Source organism: Mytilus californianus, unplaced genomic scaffold (assembly GCF_021869535.1).
Source record: "Mytilus californianus isolate M0D057914Y unplaced genomic scaffold, xbMytCali1.0.p SCAF_2, whole genome shotgun sequence".
Classification (NCBI taxonomy): Eukaryota; Metazoa; Mollusca; class Bivalvia; order Mytilida; family Mytilidae; genus Mytilus; species Mytilus californianus.
In genome coordinates, this window is record NW_026262668.1 from 7,612,184 (window position 1) to 7,627,348 (window position 15,165).

Sequence of the window (15,165 nt, forward strand, 5' to 3'; positions counted from 1 at the left end):
TTTATTAATATGAAAAACTAAGCATTAAACTGTGGTTCTTTTCCCAAACATGTGTTTGTTTTACTAGTATCCAACTGGATTCACTGGTTTCTAGACTGCATTCCTAGCAGAGTAGGTCAGATGCTATTCTGCATCCGTTCTGAATCTGGTCTAGATTCCAACACATTACACTGTCAGTTTAAGGGGATTTAAGGGGGGGTCTTATTTCTGAATGCTGTAGATTAATTAAAGAAAACAATTGGTTTACAGACGGTAATTTTACTTTCCTTTAATATGAAAATGAGGAGATACAGTATGATTGTCGATGTTGGTATGAAAAACTTTTATAAAAGGGAGATATTGAGAAGGGATAGAATCCTGTCGATATTCAGGTAAAAAGGTCAAAGGTCAGGGTCAAAACTTCTAAACACCGATTATTGTTTGTATATGAAATCTCTTAAACAGGGTCATGGGTTGATTGATTGATTGGTGTTTAACGTCACTTTCAGCACTAATTGCTATTTCGTGGCGGTTCTTTTTTGTTGGTGGATGAAGCCGGAGTGCCAGGAGAGAACCACCGACCATCGGCTAGAAAACTAACAATCCTTGTCAATTAAGATTGGAGTCGAGCAAACCTGCCACGACTTCAGTGTTGATCAGCTAGTGATATCTTAGACAGTCGGCCATCAAGGCCCCCAGTGTCATCGGAACCCCTGGTTTATAAACAAGGGCATAAAAGGAGTTTCAGTAAATCAAGGCTTTGGAGGAAGCATTTATGATATATATAGTTATCATCAAAGTCTAACTTGACTAATCAAGGACTATAAAGTCCCAGGGTGTATAGGTTCCCAATATGAATTGTAGCACATTAATACAAGTAAAAAAAATCAACAATAGTTGTACATGTGTTATTTGTCCCTCGAACCTTACTAGAATTTGAACTCATAGAAACAAGACAGACCATACATGAAGGGCACTATTTTTTTTTTCTGTATGAACTGTTCTGTTCATTGAACATCAGTTGACAGTTCCGGCTTTAAACTTGTTAATATCGATGCGATCTTCTGTACCAATGTGTTATAAAGGTTACGATTTTGTAGATGTCTATGACTCTTTTTTTTTAACCCAAACATAATAATTACTCATTAAGTAAAAAAGAAATTTGTGGTTTAAGTCAATGAGACAGAAACCCAAGCGATATAAATAATCAAAAGACATAAGAGGGCAATATACAGTATTGGAAATAAGTAAGGACCCCACTGGAAATAAGTTTTTAATAACTTTTGTGGGTCATCCTAAGGTATTAGGCTACAGTAAAAATCTAGTCAATTTAAATTTCACTCATTATTTAATCTAGTCTATTCATATTATCAAAATATCATGACAATTTTCAAAATTTTATTTTTTAAATTAAAATTTTTAGTAAACATGTAAATCATTTTAGTGTCTATAAACTATGTCTAGTGCTATATCTGTGTCATTGTAATATATTGTATCTGTCAAATTCATGCCTTTTATCTTGAATAAATATATATATATATTTCACAATTTTGTATTAGTCAAGTCAGAGATGTTTATGTTGTGAATAAGTTTAACATAAACAGTCAAAGATTTGCATCCCAACAGAAAATTATTTAAGATACAAGAAGCAAAAAGCATAACAAATACCAAATAATTCCTTAAGATATGACATTAGAAAACCACTGAAGGGGCTCACGATTGTTCCTATAGCCCATATTGTTACATTTAAACGTCGAATTGTGAATAACTAAATTAATTCAAACAAAAACAGACGGCAATATGTCACATTTACACCTCGGAATCTTTTTCTAAATACCTAAACTGTTACGTAGCTAACCAAATGACAAACTGCAAATTATGAAAAAAAATATGCAAACACATATTTTCGTCAGAAATATTCTCTTTACGTCCAATGTTTGATATGTCAAGAATCGTGTATACTTTTGACCAATTCCATCACATTGAATGATCTTTGAATTTTCGATGCCACAAATAACCAAAAGATGTTTGATCTGCTTAACTTACAGTTGTTGGTTGCTGACCAGTTAACCTTTACTCAACATCTTCTTATTCATATCGGGGCCTCGGTGGCCGAGTGGTCTAAGTAGTTACTACTGTAATCACTAGCCAGTCAACACTGAGGTTGTGAGTTCGAACTCCAATCTTAAATGACTAGGATTGTCAGTTTTCCTATCGAAGGTCGTGGTTTTCTCCGGGCACTCCGGCTTCCTCCACCAATAAAAACTGGCCGCCACGAAATAACCCAAAAGCGGTTCTTAAAAGTGGCGTTAAAACACCAAAAATCAAAATCAAATCTTATTCATATCATTCAAATTTTGTACTTATAATCACCAGACTTTAAAAGTATAGAAAACAAATGTACAAAAAAACTGAAGGGATATTAGACAAAATCGATGCCCATTAAGAATGATATCTTTACGGAAAATCGTTTTAACATAATATACATGGAAAAGTAAAGAACCGGTGTTCTAAACTACCCATTTCGCTGATTCAATTGCTTAATTGAAGGCGTGATAATCTTCTATTCGGTCTGAAATGGATATGAACTAAATGCATGTCCATATTTTAGGAGATTGCCACGTACATTTTAATTTGTACGATACATTGACTACTATTGCAAAAAAAAAATATCCATCATGCCACTTTTTCCTCAAATTCTTAAACAAAGATATACATGTACATTCATACAACGGAACAGCAGTTTTTCTGGTAATTATTAAATGAGATTCATCCCTACTACATAATTCTTTTTCGATGGCTTCAAGTGTTGGAGACCATGGGCCCGACCCCCTTCCGAGTCAAAGCAGAGTTGGAACTTGGTATTTGCTGCATCTCCGCTAAGAACGCACCATTTAGGAAAAGACTGGTCGGCACGTAATCAGAATATTATGTCCGATTATGGTGACATGGCTTCCTGTTGACTGTTGCCTCATATCACAGTGACATCGTCCTGATATGCATGTAATACTTGTCATTGGACGTTAAGCTATAAACCATAATCATCATCATTAGTGAACTACTTGTTTAAAACATAAATCTGTAGTGTGTGATAATTAAGTGGCTATTAAGAGAGTTGTTTTGTTTTATACGTAATCCTTTTTATCTTCGAATATGTTTCTTTTGAAGACAATATCTATAATATCGTTCCAATGGTGTTATTATCTAAAAATAGGGGATGGGCAGTTTGGAATTTTTTTAATCAAGGAAAGTTTACATTATTGTTTAGACTTTTCAAATTATCTTTTTGACGGTCTTTTGAGGAAATAGTTTCCGAAGGCGGAACTTTGATCAATTGATATAATAGTACACATTATCTGTTCAAATAAGGCCTAGTTTCTAGTGTAATTAATTACCCCAAAAAAGTTTCAAAGTTTGCTTTTCAATGCTGCTTTTGTTACCCAACAGTAGTCATTATTATTTTAATGAATAAAAACTAAATTGTTTTTTTTTATTGTTGTTTGATTGCTGTCTCATTGACGTATTGTCGAATTTCTACAATTTTTTGACATGGCTCTCACAGGCACTCAATGTCTCTGAAATTTGTTTACCTATGTATACTTAAATGTTATATTGAAATTAAAAGGTATTTTTTTCAGAGACAAGTGCCTGTGTTAATGGCGTTATCAAGATATGTGTAATAAATGTGGTTCTGAAATTGATGTTGCATTTTGCACACAAATTAGTAAAACATTTTTTTCAAGTATCAATGAATAACAAAATATGTCGTACCGACTTTAAATTACTCTAGTTATTCTATCATAGGCCTAAATAAAATGCAAATAGACCAAAAGTCACAACCTAAATGAACTTCATCAGAAAGAAACACATGCCTGTTTCACTAGCTTACAAGTGTAAGGCGAAATCTCTTTTCAATACTGTGTAATAATCCAAAGCACAGGTTTTCAGTGATTAATTCAGGGTCGAGTATAAAGAGGATTGAGGTTTTGAAAATGAACATACAAACGACAATTAAATGAGGTGCAGATCAAGTGACTTTTTTACCAGGTAGTGATTGTTGTCGCTAGCTGCTTAACCGTAATTCTTACGATGCTTGGGATATTTCTTGATACTTTGTGGCTCGCAAATACGAAAACATATTCATAAGACCATAAGAGCTACGGTTCTGTAACTATGTTGTTGCTTGTCTTTGTTTGTACGATTGTTTTTTCAGAGTAGTCTGATGTTGGTTGTTGATGTCGTCTGCTTTATTTAGTATTTCTGGTGATTTGTGTTAGTTATGCATTACAAGTTTCCAAAATGGTCACCAAAAACATGCAGAGAAGTGAAGCTTTTTTTTCTTTTGCATGTATGGAAGTATTAGATTCTTTCCAAAATGGTCACCAAAAACATGCAGAGAAGTGAAGCTTTTTTTTCTTTTGCATGTATGGAAGTATTAGATTCTTTCTCTTTTAAATTAATTACTAAAAGTCATAGTTTCAATGTGAAGTAAAACAAAAACGGCCCTTTACCCCTCCTCTAGGCTGCATAAGTATTCTTTGAATGTGCCTGCATTTAAAAGTCAAAGTTACAAAAGGTAATATCCATTTTATCCTGTTGTTGGTATACAAAATTTAAAATAAGGTTTTATATCGACTCTGTTGAGTTCAGTCAATTTTGTTCCAACGTTTCAACTCAAAAGTTTTTAGTTTGAACGAATACAGGTTTACCATATCATGTGTAAATGTCTATGAAACAATTGTGTAATGTTGATGTATGTGATTGTCACGAATTCGTTCAAATAGACACCTTACATTCATCAAACTAAGAGATCTAGAGGCCAATGGATTTGTAGTACAAAGTGCAGAATCAATAATCTGCTTTGTTGTTATGCACTTTTACATGGTTATAAGAAGTTAATATTGAAAGGGACAGTATTTTTTAAAATTTTATAATAAAATCATAGACAATGATTCATTATTTTGTGTACATCATTACAGTTAGTAATTTCGTCATTCTTCTTCGTTTATTTTACGAAACTTGGTACATTGCAATGCTTCCCCTCTTGTATCCCAAACAGACAATCTTCTTTTCTTTGCAGTAATACACTGCTCCTGGTTTATCAAGTTCATCATGATCAGTGAGTAAGACCTTACTGTCTTTTCCATCATGTTGTATGAGTGTCAGATTGTGTTGACCAACAACAAATACGTTCTGATTAGTGTCCACTGATAGACATCTCGGACTGGAAATAGACTGATCCTTGAATACCCAGATTTCTTTTCCTGTCATACTACAGCAATGTACTGTTCTACTGTTGTTGTCTGTATAGTATATCCTTTCTCTGGTTGTTGTTATACTAAACACGCCCAATGAAATACCGTTTACGATTGTATTTAATTTCTTTCCATTCAAGTCCATTACTTCTATGCCCTCTTTGTATACAACCACGTACAGTTTCTGGTCCTGGAAAGATATTCCCCGCCCGTTAAAACTACATTGTATCTTCTTCCTTTCACTATCATTCTTAGTGTTTATAATCACCAGGTAATTTGCACCTGGATATGTAACAGCAATACGGTCAGTATCTACTGCTGTAATATCGAACGGTTTAGCAGAGACTGGAATGTCACGAATATGTTTTCCATTGTTATTGTATTCCAATAACTTACCACTACCAAAATAGTCTGCAATTATAACTGTGTCGTCATGTAAAATGGTGCAGGCAGTTATTGTTTTTTCTGATCCTTTGATATCAAACTTCTGTTTCAAATGTAGACTGATATTACAAACATTTTGCATTGATCCCTGTATATGTATCTGAGCCTGGTCGATCTTTGCATCTTTTAATTCAAGACCGGCTTTGGTTACAAAAACTTTAATTTCTCCAAACTGCTTTACTTCCTCCATCAAGGAACTTATCACGTGATGTATCTCTATTTCCATCCTGTTATTTGTATGATCTTTCATATCTGCTTTAAGTGATCCAATCTTTTCAGTTATTGTTTTGTTTAATTGACGCGTTCCTAAAAACACTTGCAGATCAGACGCAAAGCGTTTCATTTTAAGTGTTTGCTCTCTCATGTTTTCTAACTCTTTCTCTATTTGCTTCATTTGATCAAAAATTTTAATGTATTTTGATTTACAGTTTTCATGTTGGGATTTCAAATCTAGAAGCAGTTTTCTCTCGAGTTCATCTAAGTATTTGGTCAGACTCAATCGCGTTTCTGCAATTGTTTTTCTGATTGTTTGTTCTTCTTTGTCCACATTTTTCCAAGCCGTTTCTCGGTCGTTTATACAATACTTGACGTCGTCTAAAGTTTTTGAGATTGTTTCTTCTAAGTCTGAGAGTGCACTTGATTGTTTTACGTTTTTAGATGCTTCATCGATGGAGAAAACATCAGAAGAGGAACATGTTTTATGTGCAGACGGGGCACAGACAACACATATTGCAATATCGTGCTTCTTGCAGTATAAATCCAGCTTTTTACCATGTATTTCACAGTTCATATTTACTGTAATGTCTTCTATTTGACGATAATCTTCAACTGAAATCATCTTGTGATCTCTCGAAACTTTCATAGACTTATGAGATTTCTCACATTCTCTACAAAACCCTTCTTCGCAATTGGTACACCATATTTTTGCGTTCTTCGTTTTCTCCTCATATCCACAGGGACCACACTGTATGTTCAATTTATATGCCATATTCCTTCAAATATTTAATACACGTTAAAAAAATCAGCATTGCAGTAAATTCTATTGTTCAACAAAAGAGACGACAATAACGGACTTGTTCACACACATATATATAAAGACGAGGTTTAAAGGGGGCATATTTTATAGTTTTACAATAATTTATCAAATATGATTAATCCTCTCACAAAATTTTGTTTGAAATAAATATTAAACAAGATTAAAATCTTATTTAAAGAATAAATAAAGAGTAATCCAACATTTTAAAACATACTAGTAACATTCTTTCGCCCAACTGATAAATTTTGCGATCAAAAAGATAGGTGTATGTCCGCTATCCCTCTTTCCTGTTCCCTGTATCCGCCAATTTATAGACATTGTTTTCACATATCGCGAACTAACTGCAGTATGCTTGAATTGCTTTCCTTAAAAAGTTACACTATTGTAAGAGATTGAAAGGAACTTCCCTTTTGATTTTGAAAATTTTCTGGTTTGTCAGTCTAGAGTTACGGGACTTTAACTGTCATATTTAAGTCATTATTTTTTTACATGTTTTACCATTACTCGAGTTTGCTTGGAATGATTTACTGGAAACTTTACATAATTTTTGGAATTGATGAAAGTAAGATTACACTCAATTTTGATAATTTTCCGATTTGGCTTTCTAGAGTTATCATAAGGCTTTTCGGTCGTCGGAGTGAAAAAAGGCATTTTTTTACATATTGTTCTAGTGTGCTTGGTTCAAATCAATACAAACTTTAAACTGCTGTTGTGATTGGTGAATTTAGACTCGATTTTGACTTGATTTTTTTTTATTTGCAGTTCCAGAGTTATTGGACTTTAAACAGTCATATTTGACCCAATAGTCATATTTGGTCATTGGACCATTAAAATGATGCGAAAGATATTTGACATATGACAGAATGAAGCTCAATCCATAAGGCAAGTATATACCATATATATATATATGGATTACCCAGCACTTCTACAGTCTAAAATAGGAAATTTTATTCAAAGAGCTAACGCCCACCGCCACCGGATTAGCATCCTTTTGTCTTGTTAAATGTGACATTTGTCGCAGGAACACTTTTTTTTTGTCTTTGCGAGTACAATATTCTTTTATTCAAATACAATTTTCATGAATTTTCATAAACAATTCAGTATTAGAAATAATTTCAAATAAGTCCAAATCTTGGGTTGTTAGTACCTCCAATATTTGTAATGATTTTGTCGTGTTTTCTTTGGCTTATGGTATTTGGTTGCTCCTTGGTATCCTCTACTTCTTTTTTTTAAACTTTGCCTTCAAATAAATCAACCTAAAGAGTTTATTTCATCTCGTCAGATAATAGCGGTGGATGAGTACCCCAAAAATTGAAGAGTCAATATTAACCTGGGGCAGGTAACACGATCCTACGACTGAGTAGGACTAAGGATCATAGTGTGTAACAAAAAAACACACTATAAACATTCTCACGCATGTTGACAGCCATTAATACGTTCGAAATTTTATGAGCTTAAGGAAATTTGTGCACCCCTTTAGCGAAAACAAATTAATTTTAGTAACTCGAAAATATCTTAATTTTACTGTTGCTTTAGTAAGAACTATTTGTATTCACTTTTGCATGTGTAACATGACCCTTTCTTATCAGTTGTAAATATACGTGTTGTCCTTCCCATCCCTTAAATACTCGTGTTGTTCAGTCTTTAGTTTTCTATGTAGTGTTTTGTAGACTGTTGTTTGTCTCTTGGTCGTTTTTGTAATGGTGCTGTTGGTTTTTCACAAACCTCTGATTTGATTTTTCCTTTGGTATATTATATTTCGGCTTCTTTTTTCAAGATTTACTTAAATAAGTCAACATAAAAAAATCATTTCAATTCGGCTATGGAGCGCTGCATGAGTACCCCAAAAGAAGAAGCGGTAGAATTTACTTTGTCCGTCGGCGAAAATGTACCATACCACTTCAACAAGGAAGTTTGTTACCTGAATGTCATTTGCTGTTTGTTTATATTAAAGCACTAGTTTGCACTTAATAGGCAGATGAAATTAAATATTGAAAACCTCAACTATCTAGTTACCTATGAAGATAAACAACAATCGGAAAACGGTTGATAATATCTTTCTCAACTTTCGTTTCTGTCGTTAGTCAGTAGTTGTGACTGTTGCCAGGACAGATCCACGTCATCGTTCATTCATTAAGAATCTAAAGAAGCGGATAAACTCGAAAAATTAGAATTAGAAAAATGTTCAGAAAAACAAATAAAGATTTTAATGTTGCTTCAAACTATAGATTAGCAAATTTATCCCATCAATACAAATTGCAGCATTTGAACAACAACAGTATAATTAAATGATGATGGATAGATGTCAAACGTTCAATATCAAATTAAATGCATATCAATGACGAGAATATGTTAATGCAAAATGAATGTTAGCATTGATCTGTACGCGACCTTCAAGTGAGTCGTATTTTGAATGGCTGATTCAAAATGTAACAATTTTTAGTAAGAAATGTTACCTTACTCGGACAAATTTTTTTCCGAGGCGACCAGTGTTTGTAATAAATAAACTCATCGTGAATACTAGGATTAAAATTATATACGGCTGACGCGCGTTTCGTCATCAAAAGACTCATCATTGATGCTCGAATCAGAAAAGTTCATAAGGCCAAATAATGTACAAAGTCGAAGAGCATTGAGGACCTAAAATTCCAAAAGGCTTTGCCAAATATAGCGTAGGTAATACATTCCTGGGGTAATAAATTCTTAGTATTATGATTGGTTTTCGAGAACACTTATTGATTTTTTAAATAAAACTATTCTTAAAGGTTATCAAAGTTGCGAGATCTTTTATTATTCTCTTCATCAATACTTACATTAATATTGTCCTTAATAAAAAAATATCAATTTATAATAAATGTCCACAGGCAATATCATCAAATAATAGAGAGAAGAATTTCTTGGTTCAAAATTTTTAGGTTCGGCGATGCATTTCACATTAAATAGGAAAACATAGTCGTACAAGATTTGAATTTTAGAGTAATTTACGGTCAACTTTAGATATTTTTTAGAAGGTAATTGCCGACAGATTTGTCCTAAACCGTTCCCCTTTTTTGAGTCAATTTCATTTCCGTGACATAAATAGCTGGACTTTTTTCTTCAAGAGTTCAATTTGAAATTAACTGTTGTTTGACATTTATAACTACCTAAATACTTTTAAAACGTATAAAACGTAAAAGTGACTTTGTCAATATTTACTTGGTTGGGAGGTGGGCTGGAGTTTTTGGCACATACAATTGATGATTGCTAAGAACGGTGTATTATTTTCTGATCCATTGCTGCATTAATGGTAGTTTTCATTTCCAATCACTTACTATTGTAAATTCAGAAATTATTGCGTGCATTTATTATTACGATTTTTGAAAAATGGACAAAAATGCGGGATTAATTATTGCGATTTCAGGAAATATGTATCAGATATCAGAATGCGAGTTCTTATTATTGCGATATTCACCCAGTCGCATTAATCGCATTAATAAAAACCTCACAATAATTTCTGAATTTACAGTATTTCCAACATTTTGTGAGTCAGAATAATAAAATTTAATATAAAATTACGGAGATGTGGTATGATTATTAATGATACAATTAAGCTGATGTTGGGGAGATTTTTTTATTTTTTTCAGGTCAATAATTTTCAAAATTCTCCTGTTCACATGTAAATCTGTACTCATTTAATTCTTAATCGATGTTTTTATTCAAATGAATACATATGAAGTAAATCATATGCTCATACATTTTTGTAACAGCAATAGATCGAGGAGCATTATACTGATTAACAGTAACATGACATAATTAGTAGGTTATTCTCGATTTTGTTGTAATTGCGGATGTGACCTCAATAAGACTTTTTATGATTTTGTCGAGCCTGCGACTTTTGTCGCAAAAGCGAGACATAGCGATCCTACATTCCGTTGTCGTCGTCGTCGGCGGCGTCCACAAATATTTACTCTGTGGTTAAAGTTTTGAAATTTTAATAACTTTCTTAAACTATCCTGGATTTCTACCAAACTTGGACAGAAGCTTGTTTATGATCATAAGATAGTATCCAGAAGTAAATTTTGTAAAAAAAAAATCCTGTTTATCCGTATTTTACTTATAAATGGACTAAGTTTTTCTGCCAGTTAACATTACATTCACTCTGTGGTTAAAGTTTTAAAAATTTTAATAACTTACTTAAACTATCCTGGATTTGTACCAAGCTTGGACAGAAGCTTGTTTATTATCATAAGATAGTATGCAGAAGTAAATTTTGTAAAAAAAAATCCTGTTTATTCGTATTTTACTTATAAATGGACTTAGTTTTTCTTCCAGTTAACATTATATACAGTCTGCAGTTAAAGTTTTTAATGCATTTGTTAGATTCATAAACCATCCTTGATTTCTACCAAACTTGGACAGAAGCTTCTTATTTATTTATTTCATTAACTGTAAATCTATTATGTGCATTCCCCTATCACACTGAAAACATAGACAACAGCAAAAGTAGGCGAGACACTGGGTTCCGCGGAACCCTTACGAATTTTTGAATAAATAACCTGACTTAAAGTATTTAGAATTATTTGTACTTAAAATATTTGAAAGTTTTAAAATAATCATAAAGATCTGGTTAGTTGCGGAGCTGATAACAGTATAAGTTAATAGTGTATGTGACACTTTCATATTAAGTGGATCGAAATAACAGGGCAAATGCGCTTGACGACGGATATTTATAGCATGAATGAAATATTGATTAATATGTATTACAATACACTATAACTTGATCTTATTTATATAAACCTTTCTCTAAGTATGACAGAATGATAATAAAAAATGTACACATTGTAATGTATTGCCTGCTTTACTTAGTATGATTGCATTTTGTGTCTAAAGTCTTTAAGATGCTGATCAGGGTCTTAATCCATGTATAACTGAAATTTAACATTAACATTGATCTAAGAAAACAAGGGCACTATTTCAGACGAACCTTGCCAGACGGACATGTAACACCTGACAATCATTCTAATCACCCGATATCGTGAACTATTACTTACAGTATAATGTAAGTCAGGGCCAAATGAACCCTATCTGACGGATATGTATACCTTGCAAAGAATTTATACTCAAAATATAGTTGTCCCTTTACTCATTTTTGTGGGAATACATAAGGTCATTGAACCGTGAAAATGAGGCGAAAGACAATGCACATATGACAGATAGAAATCTAAAACAACAAGGCAAGCGAATACCAGATATGGATTACCCAGCTCCGCTAACTTACAAGAAATCAAATTTTAAACAAAGAGATAACGCACGCTGCTGTCGGATAAGCATTTCTAAATGGGACAATTGTCGCAGGCAAGACAAACACTTTTTATTGCCTTGTCAAGAACAGTATACTAATATTCAAATAATATTTTCATATTTACATTAAAAATTCAGCATTTCACAATATGTTCAAATAAGTTTACATCTTGGAATTTTTAAGATCTAAAACATTTGCCATGATTTTGTGGGGTTTTCTTCAACTTTTTGTATTTGATTGTCCCTATGGTATCTTCAGTCTCTTTTTTATAACTATACTTTGAAATTAATCAACCTAAAAATTTCATTTCATCTCGTGAGATGAAAGCGAGCTGTATGAGTACCACAAAAATTTAGAAGAGACAACACTAGGTAAAAAGAAAATCTCTGAACACTAATTACCACCCTAAGACTGACTTATTCACAAAGAGTGTAACAAGAATCATACGATGATTGACAGCCATATGTTTGACTTTTTACAAATTAAAGGAAATTTTTTACACATCCTTATTACAAACTAATTAATTTTTACCAGATATAAATAAGAGTGTGGTCCTTACCATCCACAAAACACTCTTGATAAAAAATGGCACTTATTTTACATCTTTGAAATAACAGCGAAGAAACCAAGAACGCTTTACAAGGCATTTATTTCGCGACCGCTCAAGTCACCTGCTCATCCTTCCAGAGCACCTGAGATCACCCCGGGTTTGGTGGGATCCGTGTTGCTCAGTGTTTAGTTTCTTTTTAGTGTTTTGTAGAATGATGTTTGTCTCTTGGTCGTTTTTATCATGGTGTTGTCGGTTTTTCTTCAACTTCTGATTTGATTTTTTCTTTCTTTTTTAAGCTTAACTTAAATAAGTCAACATAAAAAAATCATTTCATTTCGTCAGAGGATAGCGCTGTATGAGAAATACAAAAGATGGAATTGATAATATTTACCTTTTCCGTCGGTGTCGTGTACAATACAACACTTCAACAAGGAAGTTTGTTACCTGAATGTCATTTGTTGTTTGTTTATATTAAAGCACTAGTTTGCACTAAATAGACAGATGAAATTAAATATTGAACAACTCAACTATCTAGTTACCTATGAAGATAAACAACAATCGGAAAACGGTTGATAATATCTTTTTCAACTTTCGTTTCTATCGTTAGTCAGTAGTTGTGACTGTTGCTAAAACAGATCCACGTGACTCATGACGTCTTCGTTCATTCATTAAGAATCCAAAGAAGCGGGTAAACTCGAAAAATTAGAATTAGAAAAATGTTCAGAAAAACAAATAAAGATTTTAATGTTGCTTCAAACTATAGATTAGCAAATTTATCCCATCAATACAAATTGGATTTAATACTTATTTTATGTCAGCTGAGACACCGACATATCGTATTGGTCAACCAATTCGTGTTGGTGACAGCGAAATTTATGTTGTGTCGATGTCAGTCGTTCGTCCTCATAACTCATAATGTTGTAGCAGTTTAAGTGTAAGGATCACACCCATGGTAAATTTCGTATAGTGTATACATGAATATAAACAGGTCATTAGAACCGGGTACAGGGAAATCATATTTTGTTCAATATTATTTCATGCTATCTTTGTTTTTACAGTAAATGATATTGGTATAGTAACAGAAGTTTTTAAAAGAGAGACTCGAACAATAGGGGGCAGCAGTACAAAACAGAAAAAGCAATATAAACACATAATTTCTATCATAAATGGCACAGTGCCCTTGCTCCCCCATACACACTTAATCCGCCCCTGTGTTATTGGCCTAGTGCCCTTGTCCCGCACGATGAAATCACTCGAAAAAGCCCGACTACAGCTTGACAATATACCTACCATGCAATAGTGAGTTTTAAATTTAAATGAAAAATAAATCATATACATGTGAAACAATTTTCATTTAGTCCATATGACCTTATAATCGAGTGACCATGACTGTCTTTATTTGGCAGCATATTATCAAATACAACCTTATCAAAGATTTGTAAGACATATGTGTGTATTTACATGTACAATGCGGTCGTTTATGTTCCTCGTAGTTCTATGTTGCAAAATAAGGTAAGATCACTGATCAGTCAGAATGAAAACTGTAGATATTGGTTGTCAACTGTGCCTTTTGGAACTCGTTGGAATCATCTAAATATATGAATAAGGGAATGTGGTATGATTTCCAATAAGACTACTATCCACCAAAGAATTAAGATCACGAATGTAAACAACTACAGCCACCATACGGCCTCCAACAATTTAACACATATTGTTCAATCTCTCAAGGTAAAGTGCACCAAAACACTTTTTTTCAAGCTAACATCTTTCAAAACAATTAACAAAATTAAGAGAAAAATATTATAAAACAAACAACCAAGTTGAGTCTATGCATAGAGACTTGGTTACTTAAGTAATAAACAAATAAGGTCTGTTTGTTAGAAAATCATTTTAAACCAAGAGGCAAAACAAATAAAAAAAAAATAACAATAAAAACTCGAACCAAAGTATTTTAAATGAGAACGTTTGATAATGGAAATGTGATTCCCAGTTAGAGGTATAAAGATTAAACTAATAGTACAGTGACTTTTAAAAAAGACGAAAGTGGAAAGGGAAAGATTCCTGGCGCCATTTTCTGCATTACTTATACATCTTCCTGGTGATTAATATATTGTTTTGTAGGAAAATTGGATTTTTGATAATATATTCTACAAACTGAAAAAATCCTTTAAGGTGGTTAATTTCTCGGATGATATGATAGTTTTATTGAATTAATGTATTCTCAGAGTCAGTATTTCCGTCACTTGCCCAAATGACTGTCATTGGAATGGAAAATGTGATGTGCATAGCGGTAAATGCCAGTGTTTTGAGGGTTTTGTTGGAAATGAGTGTGCTGTCGACTGTGGATGTAAAGGTCACGGGACATGCAAATCTGGTTTGTTTTAAATTATATTTGTTATGTGATTTAAGATAAATATTAACTTAGTAACATGATCATAGCATTTAATGTTTCAAAGACAGAACAGACTCTCTCACCAAAAATCCATTCATGCAATATGTTTGTATTGCTGTTCTTCATTTCCCAGTGAGGCCGTTATCATGGTGCGAAAAACCCCGCTATTCTGAAGATGTCAGGAAGGAACGGTTTGAGCTGAACCTTATATATTGATAGCGCTGCAAT

At 32.9% G+C, this 15,165-nt stretch overlaps 1 protein-coding gene across 3 annotated transcripts; it reads right to left on the reverse strand.

Annotated features, from left to right (window-relative positions):
• Positions 1-4,901: 4,901 nt before the first annotated feature.
• Positions 4,902-13,172, reverse strand: LOC127729206 (uncharacterized). 3 transcript variants are annotated; one of them, XM_052236911.1, is made up of 3 exons: positions 13,085-13,172; positions 8,731-8,855; positions 4,902-6,670 (listed from the first exon to the last, which is right to left on the reverse strand). In XM_052236911.1, exon 3 carries the CDS (start codon positions 6,664-6,666, stop codon positions 4,990-4,992), a length of 1,677 nt encoding a protein of 558 aa, XP_052092871.1. In that variant the 5' UTR covers positions 6,667-6,670; positions 8,731-8,855; positions 13,085-13,172; the 3' UTR covers positions 4,902-4,989. The 3 variants fall into 3 exon arrangements, with proteins under 3 accessions (XP_052092871.1, XP_052092872.1, XP_052092873.1); XM_052236912.1 differs by lacking the exon at positions 13,085-13,172 and adding an exon at positions 12,937-12,997; XM_052236913.1 differs by lacking the exon at positions 8,731-8,855.
• Positions 13,173-15,165: the final 1,993 nt, after the last annotated feature.

Coding starts and splice junctions, on each gene's coding strand:
- LOC127729206 (XM_052236913.1), bottom strand. CDS start 6,666: ATGGCATATAAATTGAACATACAGTGTGGTCCCTGTGGATATGAGGAG.